The 13,112-nt window shown below is 41.7% G+C and overlaps 1 protein-coding gene across 1 annotated transcript; it reads right to left on the bottom strand.

Moving 5' to 3' along the window:
* Positions 1 to 5,533: 5,533 nt before the first annotated feature.
* On the bottom strand, positions 5,534 to 10,062 carry irx2a (iroquois homeobox 2a). Its single transcript, XM_033980300.2, has 3 exons — positions 9,567 to 10,062; positions 8,390 to 8,795; positions 5,534 to 7,898 (listed from the first exon to the last, which is right to left on the bottom strand). The coding sequence occupies exons 1-3, from the start codon at positions 9,804 to 9,806 to the stop codon at positions 7,084 to 7,086; spliced, it is 1,461 nt and encodes a 486-aa protein (XP_033836191.1). The 5' UTR covers positions 9,807 to 10,062; the 3' UTR covers positions 5,534 to 7,083.
* Positions 10,063 to 13,112: the final 3,050 nt, after the last annotated feature.

Below are 13,112 nucleotides of genomic sequence, written 5' to 3'. Positions count from 1 at the left end.
TCCATTGGGTTAAATAAGCAGATACGGTCAATGGTCATATTTTTACACAGTGCTTTTCCATCTTCAAGGCTCTCGAAACGCTTTACATCAAGGAACCAGTCACCCATTCACACACATGTTCATACAGCAGTGAGGTTGGTTAGGTGTCTTGCTCAAGGACACAAGAACAGCATTCATTGTGGAAGCTGGAGTCGCATCGCCAACCTGTGGGCCAGTGGATCTGACTGACCAACCAATGATGTAAATGTCAAGAGCGGGACTTGAACCGCCAGCCCTCGGATCAATGAACTCAACTTTTTCATATTACATCTAAAAAAGTTCATAACATTGTGGTAAATGGACACACTTTTATTTAACGCTTTTCCACCTTCAAGGTCCCAAAGCTCTCACCTCTTCACACACATATACATACACCAGTGTACGCAGACTCTGGATCTGGCCGCTCTATCAGTGATGTTTATGTCAAGAGCGGGATTCGAACCGCCAACATCTGAGTGGGACAACTGTACAAAGTATTGTGAAGTAATGAATGACACATATTGCTATGAAAGTTAACTTTTCCCATCCATGGAAAATCAAACCTGCCTGTACCACTCTTAATTCCACTTGGTACCAATCAAACTAAACTTAAAAGCACTGAACATTGGTAATGATTGTCAAACTTTCTTTTTGCTCTCGTTTCTTTCCATTCATCCAAGAAGAGTGTGGAAGGCCTTTGATGCTCTACACCCACATATCATCTGAAGTGATGCAACATGTTTGATAGGGATTCATAAAAAGGGGAGTGTGCACTAAAACTGTTAGAGCCTAAAACTACGCCTGTGGGCATGTCTTCTGCTGCATTTGTATTAAAAATGTACGCTTATAGACGATCTTCACTACATTTACAATTAATACTGGATGATTAGCAGCCAACCCCGTTCTTTTCAAGTCTAAGATCTAGGACTGAAATGTGCACATTTAAGAAGAAAGTTATGTCAGTGAGTGTGGAGTTTCAATTAATAAGGCGGCATGTCTGACAGATAGCATTTAACATAAATCACTTCCTCTAAGCGTGTCAAATATCCAGTATGTGATGAGAAATGTGGAGTGCAGACATGTTTGAGACACCCTCAGACAGACAGGCCAGAGGAGCGTGTTTTCTCATGTCTGTTTCCCCCGACGACACGAACAAAGTGAATTTAGGAGTTGACACTTCACAGATGGTTTTCTGACATCAGCGACAGCACCAGAAAGTCCAGATATGTATCACATTACACTCAGCAAAGTCATATGTTGTATAATGCAAAATGTTTGTTTCAAAAATGTTTCACCTCATGTTTTTCAATGTCCTTTTTGAGCTATGGTAAGTTTAGACCACAAATACAAGAAGAGAAAAGTGTAGCACAAACAATATAGTAAATATCTATTAAAATGTATGAAAGGGTGGGAAAATAAATGTACTAGATTACCTGTCATTACATCTGGCCCAAGGCTTAGGCCCAAAGTTGCTGACATATATAGACTCCAGCTGCACACTACACAGCATATGATAGCAAGGATTTTCCAGTTTTCTTAGTTTTACTTTATGTGTTTGCTTGTAATGTGACTTACATGCATATTTGAGAAAGTGGTAACAAGTATGTCACAACTGTTCCTGATCCAGCCACTAGGGGTCATGTGCATGTGCATGTAACACTTTGTATGAAACAAAGTTCTTCTATACTTAGTTCCATTTCCTCACTGAGCTGAACCTGCTCACTCAATTGTATTTAATTGTTATTGTTGTATGGCAAATTGGTAGTCGTATATTGTAATTGTTAATTGATATGTGTTTTCTAATGTGTGTTCACCTGCCCAGGGACTGCAGATGGAAAGTAGCAGTAGCTAAATCTGGTACAAATCATCTTTTCCTTGTAAGATTAATGAATTTGTGCATGGTCCCTGTCAAATAAAGAATAAAGAAAGAAAGAAAGAATATAATATATCAACATTATTTATTTTTATGTATCACACCTATCCCTTAGTTTACCAATAGCAATGACTCATAAAAATCCTGCCAACAACATTTCACAATTTCATCTGCACTTTTGCACCTCCGATTTCAGTCAGGCCTGGTTCCTCTCTTTGATTTACAGCGCTGCAGGTTCTCTCTGGTCCCCTTAAGTGTTTACTCACCACAGGCATTAAACATAACTGTCAATTAGGAGTGGAAGTCCAGGCTGGTAATGGCCTTGTTTAAACCGCTGCATGGACTAGCATTAGCGTCGTCCAGTCTCCCTGTGTGTAAACGACGTGGACGGGTGTCATGGCCGCCCTTGATCATAGCGAGCAGTGAACATTTGGCCTGACACCTTTACGAGAGGACAGGACCCCGCGCTCGCGTATAAATCCCACCTCCACTTTGATGTGCTTTATCGAACACACCTGTGGCTGATTTGTACGTGACTCTGTACCGCCGCTCACTCCCCTTCGATAATTAGTGCTACTTATGTTTTAGGCTGAGCTCAGCAGTTATTTACAACCGGAGCATAATGACTGTGGTGGACTAGGAGAATGGTTGGCTAATAATGTCATTTGCAATATTTGTCTAATGCAATGATCAAAATTCTAATGCACACTAAAACGGCACATAATTGATCAAAGGTGGTTATTTTAGATCATCAGACAGGTGACTCAAAACATACATGCACTTTTGTGGAGTTTAGATTATTGAGATTAGATTATTGCAAAAACAAGTACATCTGTTGTGAGTAATTGTACTTCTTCCTGATTGTTCAAACGGGTACAGATTTTGACAATAAAAATAATGCAAAAACTAATGTGGCAAAGACCAGACTGAAAGAGACGTTATTGTAGAATTGATTAAACTTTGTCTTCCCAGCACAGTAGTTCAAATCATTGCAAAACTGACACGTGTCACCAGATGTTTTGATGATCACACAAAAAAGCAAATCTAATCAATGGGTTATTTGATCTTTACTGGTCATGTTAATGTGAGCCTAAGCAGCTGGGAACCTCTTACTTTGCCAACAACTTTTTTGATATGAGAAGTCTGTATGACCTATATGTTGCAGGAGTGTCTGTGGAGGTCCCCCCATGTCAGAATAAACCACTGAAATAAAGGTACCCAGATAATGAATGTATACAAGACAGTACTTTTACATATGCCTTGTGAACGGCCACACAGCGACAACTGCAGCCAAGTGCAGTGTGTTTATTACAGTGTCTATTATCACATTAGCCTGCCGCACCTCGCCTCACTGTCTGTATGCATAATTTACTAATTCCCACTTAGTATCGCTGTGAATTATCTCTTTCTAAACACAACGCTGCCTCTTTAGGGATAATCAGCGTTCACTTCCTGGTGGAGAGGCTCACAGGTGTGCAGCCCAGATTAATGTCGGAGGCATTTTGGAGGAGAAAGGGTTGATGGGAAGATAAAGGACACAAAAGAGCTCATGAATTATCTGCATATACGAGCTGCTTATTTGATCAGTGATAAGGCGCAATGAGTCCACTTGCTCTCTCTATATTCGGCACTCGCAGCAAGCCTAAGCCCTGTGATAGCATCATGTGAACGCCAATGGCAACTTGTCCCTATAGTAGTGCCTATATATGGTACAAAAGGTTTTAAAGAATTATGAAAGCAGAAATGTGTCTACAGATGTTAGGATAAGTGACGCTTAGAGCTTCAAGTTCTTATATTTGATCATCTCAATACGAAAAACTAGTATCTGACTCGGTGGTTTCCAAGTTTTTCTTAAAGTTAAAGCCCCCCTGGTTGAGACGTGCCCAGCCCACCAGTGCAAAACAGTGACTGCCCCAAATGCATCACATGATAAATAATTGGTCCTAACAGCCATTTATTTCAAACAACTATAACTTATTTTAAATTGTGCACAGAACCATTTGCCAAATTCTCAGTGCCTTGTCAACGTCTTTCCAGTCTGTAACAAAGCAGCATGACTCATTCACAAAGTAAAAACACATTCTTCAAAAGGTATACTAAAACCCCATTGCACAGTTGTGACTAATTGTGGCATAAATTTGCAATAGCTTCTAATAACAGCCTTCCCAGCATGACTTCGACATGGGCCCCCATTTTCACCTGCCGCTGCTCTCAATCAAATAGTGGAAGTGTTCAAAGGCAACCCAGTCACAGAAACAATAACTCTTTTTATTGAGAACAAATGTTGACGTTTGGATGGCGCGACGGCCCCAGAGAGAGAAGAAGAGGTGAAGAGTGGCGGGATCCCTGTGTGCTTTTGGAAAGTGCCTCTGGTGCTATTTGACAACTGTGCTGAGTCCTCCTGGGAGCCCACCTGAGAATAAAGCATGCCTTTTAACACATCAGTTCCTAATGAAAGCATTTGGATGGGAGACAGATCACAAGACAAATCAGGCCAGAGGGTAGACTTGTGTTTGTACTGTATGGCTACTTAAATATAAAATAAAATAATCTAATTGTTTAGGGCAATTCAGATCAAGAGGGTAAAGTCAAACGTTTGTCTGTCTGATTGAGTCTAAGGATCAGTATCTTTTTTAGCTTTAATCACAGTCAAAAAAAATAAATAAAATTACACTCCCAATTGTTAATTCATTGATACAAACATTTTATTAATAAAACATAATGCTGCCACTACCCTCAGTTTGACGTTTTGCAAATGAATCCCAGGCTAGAACGCAATTAACTGCCTTTTACCACGTTATGTAACCACGTGAATCTGTAACCTACGATTTTACACAGGGAAGCGCGCGTCTAAAGCGTTATGGTGGGTTGTACCATGGGGGATCCCTGGTATCTGCCAAAAATTACTTTCTTCCAGGAGTGAGAGGAGGAGCAGAGAAGGGAGAGGAAACGGCGAGGTGAAAGGGAATCCCAGGAGATTTGGTTCAAGCTCAGATTCAGGTGGAAAATAGCGCATTAGGTTTTATTTTGACCAGAAGGGATAAACGGAAAAAGGCAATTCAATATAGGTTTTTCAATAATAATAATAATAATAATAATAATAATAATAATAATAATAATAATAATAATAATAATAATAATAATAATAATAATAATAACCATCATCATCATGGATTAATTAGCCATGTGCGTAAAAGCCGCTAGGATTAAAAAAATAGAGGAAAACCTGTCCGATTAGGGCCCATCACACAGCCCATTGGAGCTGGCAGATGCTTAGATAGACTTTTATGGATTGTTCAATGGCGTGCCATAATGAAGCAGGCAGAGCTCTGTGACCCATGCTGAAGAGGCCTGAGAGGCTCCAGGGACGGCCCCGCTGGGAGACCATAATGCCCATAATGCCCTGCGCGTCCCACGGCTGTATTAATCATACTGAAAAATAAATGTGGGTTAGGGAACGGGTTGCTAAAGGCTTGAGAAAAAATGAAATAAGTGCGTCGTTTATTCCAATCAAGGTCACGATAATGAACCATATAAAAGAAAACGACGCTCCATTTACTGAGAATGGATTGTGTGATCTGTGAAAAGTCTCGCTGTTGAAAAGTGCCTTTCCCATCTGCGTCTGACACACTGAAACCATAAACCCTGACAGAAATAATAGTGTATAAATAAATGGCCAAGCTTCAAAAAATAGTTGAGAAAACAGTTTTAATATTCTCCTTTATGTAGGTACCTCGCCAGTGTCTGTACTGACGTTCTCATTATTTACATTCAAAGATATAAATTAGTAAAAGTCCTGATAACAACAAGATTGTGAAGCTTTTTCAATTTCCAAATGCTTCTCAAATAAAAAACGTCCATAATATATATGTATATATATTTACAAACGCAGTCATTTTCCAATGTTTGCAATACAACTTGCATAAATTATAGGCTTATCGCCACAATCATTTATAAAAATAAATATCAAATGTAGGCTTTTCCACTTTGAAGTGACGTCTTCTTGTTAACTTCAACCCAGTCCTTCGTTTTATCATCCAAAGCAAACTTTACAAATTCCAGAGAAAAGGGCCAAATAAGGTTTTGCACGCGTTTAAATAGGTAAAATAATATATCATGGCAAAAAGACAAACTAAAGGAACCTGAGTATTAACATATAAATCACATATAATGGGAGCATTTTTTCAAACTAAAATACAAATCCATGGTAGGTCATGAAATTTCCATAAAACTTTTTTTTTTTTTTTCCTGCGAGTCCAAAGTTTGAGGGTTTGTGGCCTGTGTGTGGTGCAAAACCTCTAGCAGCTTTCATGGAAACTGGTGGCACTGAATACGAGCTGGAGCGGTAAAGGTTAAAAGAGCGTAAAACATTAGGCTAAAAGGTGACGTCTCTTCTACCCTTTTATTGTCAAAGCATTTGTGACACCTGTCTGTATCGGATACCGTGGTCTCTTCCTTCAGAAACAAACAAACAAGAAAATACTCAGTACTGTAAGTGCTTGGAAAATAATCCCCGTCATCACTGGAGCCAATTCGTGCGTAAAACTGGTTTTGCGCGGAGTTTGGGATATGCAGAACACGTGAGGACCAAACCGACATTTGTCTTTGCATATGTCTGACCCTATGTGATGAAAACATCATAGACAGAATGAAAAGGTTGAACTCGGGAGTCTCTTCCACTCACCACAACAGAATATTAAGATCAGAATTCCTGCTCAAAGCTATGGCAACTATTCCCTGCTCATTGGGTTTACCGACAGCCACCGTGCACGCGCATATGCATGTGCGCGCGTGTAAGCTGATTAAAGACCTGACCTGCCCTGGTCAGTGTTACACTGGTGTGAAATGTTTTCTGCTGTTCGTAAAATGCTCCTTTTGTGACAAATGATAAAAATCTACAAAGACTGAATCTACAATTAACACTTCACTCAAAAATAATTAGTGCATACTGTTGATCGTTTAGAAGAGCTACTTCTTATTTGCAACAAAAACTGCATTGATTTCAAGGAAAGACAATGTGTGTGACTTAATAAGGCAAATTACGCACGAACGAACGTTATATTAGCAGCGGTAAAACAAAACTGTTTCACGCTCACAATAAATTTACTTTCCTCGTTTTAAATACATTTGCATTTGTTCACCACGACTTTAAACGCGTTTTAAACTATCACGTTGCCCCTAAGTTTCTTATCTTACGTACCTTTCTTTGCTTCTAAATTTGCCGATCTGAAAAGCTGATGTGGCTGCTGTTCAGCTTTATTGTTATTTTTAGCGACGGGGGAGTCGGGCCTTAGTTTACCCTCTGCGTGCTGATTGTGAGGATGTTGCGCTGAGCTCAGAGCTTCGCTCGCACTAGAAGTGGATGAAGAGGCAGCAGCGGCAGCGGCGGCGGCTGCTGCGGCTAGACTCACTCCAGAGGAGTTATTGTAGCGCAGGATCCCCTGGCCCTGCAGCGGACTGAAGTTGCCATAGTTTGTATAATTGCTATAAAAGGGCGATGTATAATAAATAGGCCTTCCGATGATGGAGGGGGGCGGGTAGAGTGAGGGTGGGCTGGCAGCAGAGGTGGGGGCTGTGAGGAGGCCCCCACTGGAGGAGGGGCAGTTTGCTGGCTGCTGCTGTTTTTGGTCCGAGGTAGCAATCTCTGCGAGTGACCACAGCTTAGGCTTGACCGAGGGATTCTGAGACGAGGCTCTGCTTTCTAGAACTTTGTTGCCCACCATGAGGCTGCGCGCCAGGTCCTCGCGCTGCAGGTGATGGTGGAGGTGATGAAGGTGGTGGTGTGGGTTGACAATAGGGGCTTCTACCCCGGTTAGCGGTGACGATGTTATGGGCTTTGGAGAAATATGGCCCCGTGCGTCGAGGTGTCGTTCCACCGCGTCGTCTCCATCCTCATCCCCGGTGCGCTCCGAGGAACGCAGCTCCCCCGCTCGACAATTCACTTTCTCCACGTCTGACTCCGCCGAGCACGAGTGGTCTGTCAGAGTGTCCACGTGTAAACTTATCCCTATAGGGGAAAAAAGAAAGACAAAATAAATAAATTAACATTAACTAACCAACTAACGTGAACTAACTGACTAACTCACTAACTAAATAAATAAATAATTTAAAAAAAGTGAATAAACACATCGAATTATTTATTGATCTATAACGCTGTAAAGCATATGGAAATACGCTCGTCTTTAAAAAAAAATACAAACGTGTCATTAAATTTAGGAAATACTTGCCACAGCAACTGTGTGAGCTAAATAAATCCAGCATATTCAAACTTTTTTTCTTTTATTTACTTCGTGAGTCTATTTAAAATTACGTGTTTAAAATAAATAAAGTCGAACATTATTGTGCGTAAAATTACCCATATTTCCTGTTGACTAACCCCGTTAGGTTATTGCAACATTAGTGGGGCTGAGCAGTAAATAAAAAGCACACGTGCCCCTCCTGCCTCTCCTCACATCCTGGCCAGAATTGTTAAACGGATCATTGGCTTGTGTACCCCACCTTCATCCTCGGCTGAAGCCTCGCTGTTATCCATGGTTTTCTCGGACCGCTCTATTTCTTTCCTTTCCCCGTCACCGTCGTCTTCGTCCTCGTCTTCGCTCTTGTTCCTGGGGGCCCACGTCATCTTGTTCTCCTTCTTGAGTCTCCTCCTGGCGTTGGCGAACCACGTGGACACCTGGGTCAGGGTCATTTTGGTGATGATGGCCAGCATGATCTTCTCTCCTTTAGTGGGATAGGGGTTCTTCCTGTGCTCCTGCAGCCAGGCTTTCAGGGTGGCCGTGGCATCCCTCGTGGCGTTCTTGCGGTAAGCCGGGTCGTTGAGCTGGTACGGATATCCGGGACTGCCATATGGGTGGTAGCTGAGCGCTCCAGCCATGCCCGTTGTGTGTGGGTCATAGGGAGAACTCTGAAGAGAAAATTGCCATGTGATTCGTAAGTCACAAAACACTTATAATTTATTACAAAATAAATTATATTTAAATAGCCTATTATAGGCTATAGTCAGTAAAAACGTGTATGTTATATTTTGGGTATTAATCGTGTATTTTTATTAAAAGCAATGTATATTTTCTATAGGTACTACAAAGTTACATAAAATGTATAGTCTGTCCAATGATCACAAAACAATGTGTGTTAATGTGGGAGCAGGCCACACACTGCCACACACTAATTGTTAACTAATGGCTAAAATCGTTATCGGATTAGCTAGTTTAAAAAAAATCTCCCACCAATGAAGCTCAAAATACCATTTCAAATCATCTAATCCCTAATTAATTATTAGCTTCTCAAGTTGAGGCACTTTTTGCCGCGTCACGGTAGTGTCATTATGTGAACACATCTTCCATTAATAGCATTACAAATCCCATTACAAATCATACTGATGTGCGACTTCCAAAATATCTCTCAGAATTTGGTTTAACACGCGTAAAGCTCTGCAGTATTATACACTTTAACGTCAGACAGTTATTATGCGCTTTGAAGCCGTTTTTGTTTTAAACTTGGGGGCTCATACTTCAAATCTCATTTAAGTCACAGGGTCAACAATCTAATCATAGACTCTGGGCAATAAGGCCCTTGGATAAACGCCCCAAAGTGCTACACAATGAAAATAAGAATATCGCCCCATAAATAATAATTCATTTTCCTTATAACATAAAAGGAAATAAGTGATTTTTACCACATACGACGGGAATCCTGCGGTGGGGTCCGTAGAATATGAGAGTGGGCTGGAGAAGCCCGTGCCTGGCGAAGCGGAGAAAGCAGCCGATCCTGGGTAAGGGCTGAATGCCGAGCCGGAGGACGACCTCGCCAACTCTTCATTCCGCGGAGCAGGCAAAGACGAGGGCCCGTAGGTTGGACACGAATAGAGCGCCAGGGAGCCCGGAGGCTGGTATAGATAAGCCTGAGGATAGGACATTGATGAGATATAAACAGATCGCCGATTCCCCCCAAAACAAGCGAAGCAAACGCGCGGAGAAAGCCAAAGTAACAATCAAGTTAATAATGAGCCGCTAACGCAGCCATCAAACAAAGAATATAAAAAGTCCTCCTCCTGCTGCCCCTTGACTAAAAAGCCCTTGAAAGGTGTGTTAAAAGTGCCCACATAGAGGCAATGTGGCATGCGTCTTGATCCCCTAGCGTCCGATGTTTTTAGTACGCAGCACTGTGAAGTGAGGAGTTAGGAGGGAAAGAGCCAGTGGAGTTTCAGACGCACGGAGCGCAGGGGGAAACTGGAGCTGTCACTCCGGCTCATCTGAATATCCATCCCCGCCCCTTTTCTCTGCCTCATACACACAGAATTTCTTGCTCACAAGCAGCGACTCAACGCAGCAAAAAGTACAGCGACTGGAAATACGATCCGTTTCCTTTGGTATTGTCAAATCTTTCTCTCCGCCGTCACTAAACTGGATTAGATGCAACGATTTTGCCATTACTTCTCTCATGGGGACCATTCATTTGATAAAGTCGCTATAAGCATGATTTTAAAGTTGCGCTTCGGTGCAGTTTTAACCCTTACTTCGTTTGCGCATATGTCTTTTTAGGTGTGCGCATATGTGTGTAGCGCTATAAGAGTGTATGAGTCAGAGAAAGCAAGTGTATAATGTCCAGGGCTCGACTTACACGCGCTTATGTGGCCAATGCCGCTATCAAACGAGGACACATCCATGCGCACCAAGGGCAGTGCGCGCTCTGGCCTGTGGGAGGCGTACACGGGTTTCCACTATTATTTTGTACCACGAATAACTTTTTGAGGTTTGTTGTAGGTAGGTGTGTATGATATGAAGCAGCCCACTATTTGTTTTTGTTCATAATTGGGACACAAATGCGTAAATGCATCCAGAGAAGTCGAGCTATGTTTCATGATTATCATTTTTGGATTTGAGGTGCGCATTTATATTCAGGCCTCTTGCCCTTCTCTCTCCAGTGACTGCAGACATTATGACCTCTGATGGACACAGCAGTTACAGCAGATCTCATGGTGAAATCTAACCCCTAACAGCGGTTTTGGGAGCGCACGGACAGCCAAGGTGCCACATGAAGAGCGGTAGTGGCCGAGTATCCCTCATTAGTATTCATACGGCTCAATGTATGCATCCATCAGGTGCTTGTTCCGTCACCGTGGTGTGGTCTGCCTCTCTTGTAAACACCAATGCTAAAGAGTTGCAGCTTGTTAACGGCCCGGGCTAATTTAGTTCATAATAAATCCATATATTACAGTTCACAGAAAGGATAGCCATAACTAATCCCCACGTAGTGTCATTTTGTTAATTAAAACACCACATCCCATGATGCTCTGTATTCAAATTCGCCTATAATGATGCTGTTATGAGGGCAATATTTCACCTTAGGCTACTTTAGGGGCTGACATGACACGGTTACAACTTGCACATTACTTTGCCATAGCTCATGCGGATATGACAATCGATCCAGGAGTGTTGAGAGGGGAAAAATATAGCCCACTTTAACATGAAAAAAGCGCTATGCAAAAATGCCTGTTATTAAGATCATTGTTTTTATTGTGCAAGTATAGCAAGTATAAGCCAGCGTCTGTTCTATTTAATAAAGTCAAGATCTTTTAATGCATTTGTAGTTTCATTAAATGTTTAAAAATGATCCAATCCCACCATAAAAGAGTAGATTGTTGCCGTTAATAAAGATTTGCGACATACTTGGCTGAGCGCGCATACACAGAGGCCCACACCAGGGGGCACTGTCTCCTCTGCGCACGGGCCGCACACTGGGCCAATGTGTGCTGAATTTAGTACTAGTTGTCGGTTACATTTCCAGGTCAGTTTAAAACAGGTCTGAACTATTCTGGTCCCTGCTTAATGGGTGTACAGGACATGGAGAGGAGAGACTGGATGAATGTAAAAAGGAGACAAGATAGATGCACTCTTTAAAACTGCAAAGGTTTGAGGGATAAATAGTGGAAATTAAAATAAAATTAAATTGATCATAGTCTAAACAGCACAAGCAGATAAACAAAATCAGTAAAGTCAATTTCTTATATATAAATTAGATTTTTGTTTTCATAAATTGATAAAAGAGAAAAGTAGTTGTCTTAATGGGCTTGGATAGAAGACATATGGTAGGAACACGACTGGTTTGCATTTTTGCTTGAATACATTTTATTTATATTTTTTATTAATTTATTTTTCATGGATTATTATATCTATTTTTATTTTATTTTATTTTATAACTCATTTCAACACTACACAATCAGAAACAACAAAAACAGACCCTACAAAACTTTTCTATTGCAGTTTGCTTGTTAATTTTAATAAATATGTCTGGCCTTATTTTAGCTCTAAGTGTAAGTGAGGAGTGCAGGGTAAACAGGGAGACGCAGTGGGCCGGGCGGGGTGAGGCGACAGGCCGTCATCTCTCTCCCACCTGGCATCTGCCCATTGCTGCCAACCTTCTTCTAATCAGCAGCCATCCATGCGCTTGGCAATGGAGGGGGGTTCTGCAGCAGCCCCTCGCCCCAAGTGAAAAACCCTGAGCCCTATCACTTTGTAAACAGGTTCCTTCAGGGCACCTCCAGCGAGGACGCCTCTGATGTGCTCAAGTGGAGAACATTGGTGGCTGCAGTGCCTTGGATCCTTCTCGCTGCTAGGACTCTTGTTGATGCTGCTGTTGTTCTTGTAGTTAGTTTTCAGCTTAAATCACAAGGCCACATTCCCTTTAAGTGTGATTTGTTGAACATGCTGCAGCCTGACATGGATGTTGAAGAAACACTTCTTGTCTTCTTTTTTTTGTAAAATATTATGTTCTAACAGCTCACAGTACAACTGCTTTGTTGTGCGGCCTCTCTAAGTGTTTGATACATTTAGACTTTTTGGCTAAAAAAACAAACAAAGAAACAGGTGACATTGACATGGGTAGGCTAGTAGGCTGCAAGGGAGCAAAATACCAGATTTTGTGAAGAAGAAAAAAACACACACACCCACACACACACTAATACACTAATTATAGAAATTATGAAGCATGGATTTCAAACACACACAAACACCCAGACAGGCTGATTGACGAACCAAACGGTCTCTGAAAATCAAAGAGAGAAAATAAAAGAGGACACAAAGGGGAAACAATTTGAGAGCGCCTGAGTCTCTCCTGTGGCTCTCCAGCCAAGGGTCGGCCAGATAGGGTTGCCTAGAAAGAGTGTGCTGACAGCCAGTGTCACTGGGCTTTGTAATCATTGTGCTGGACCTGATAGGGTTAC

Source organism: Periophthalmus magnuspinnatus, chromosome 16, assembly GCF_009829125.3.
Source record: "Periophthalmus magnuspinnatus isolate fPerMag1 chromosome 16, fPerMag1.2.pri, whole genome shotgun sequence".
Classification (NCBI taxonomy): Eukaryota; Metazoa; Chordata; class Actinopteri; order Gobiiformes; family Gobiidae; genus Periophthalmus; species Periophthalmus magnuspinnatus.
This window is presented reverse-complemented; position numbering and strand designations above follow the sequence as displayed.

Bases quoted from the DNA above. Each gene is read 5' to 3' on its own strand.
- irx2a (XM_033980300.2), bottom strand. From the start codon at position 9,806: ATGTCCTATCCTCAGGCTTATCTATACCAGCCTCCGGGCTCCCTGGCG. The intron at 8,796-9,566 runs GTAAAAATCACT...TTTTCTCTTCAG, and splicing joins CAGGATTCCCGTCGTATGTG to AGTTCTCCCTATGACCCACA. The intron at 7,899-8,389 runs GTGGGGTACACA...TTTCCCCTATAG, and splicing joins GGCTTCAGCCGAGGATGAAG to GGATAAGTTTACACGTGGAC.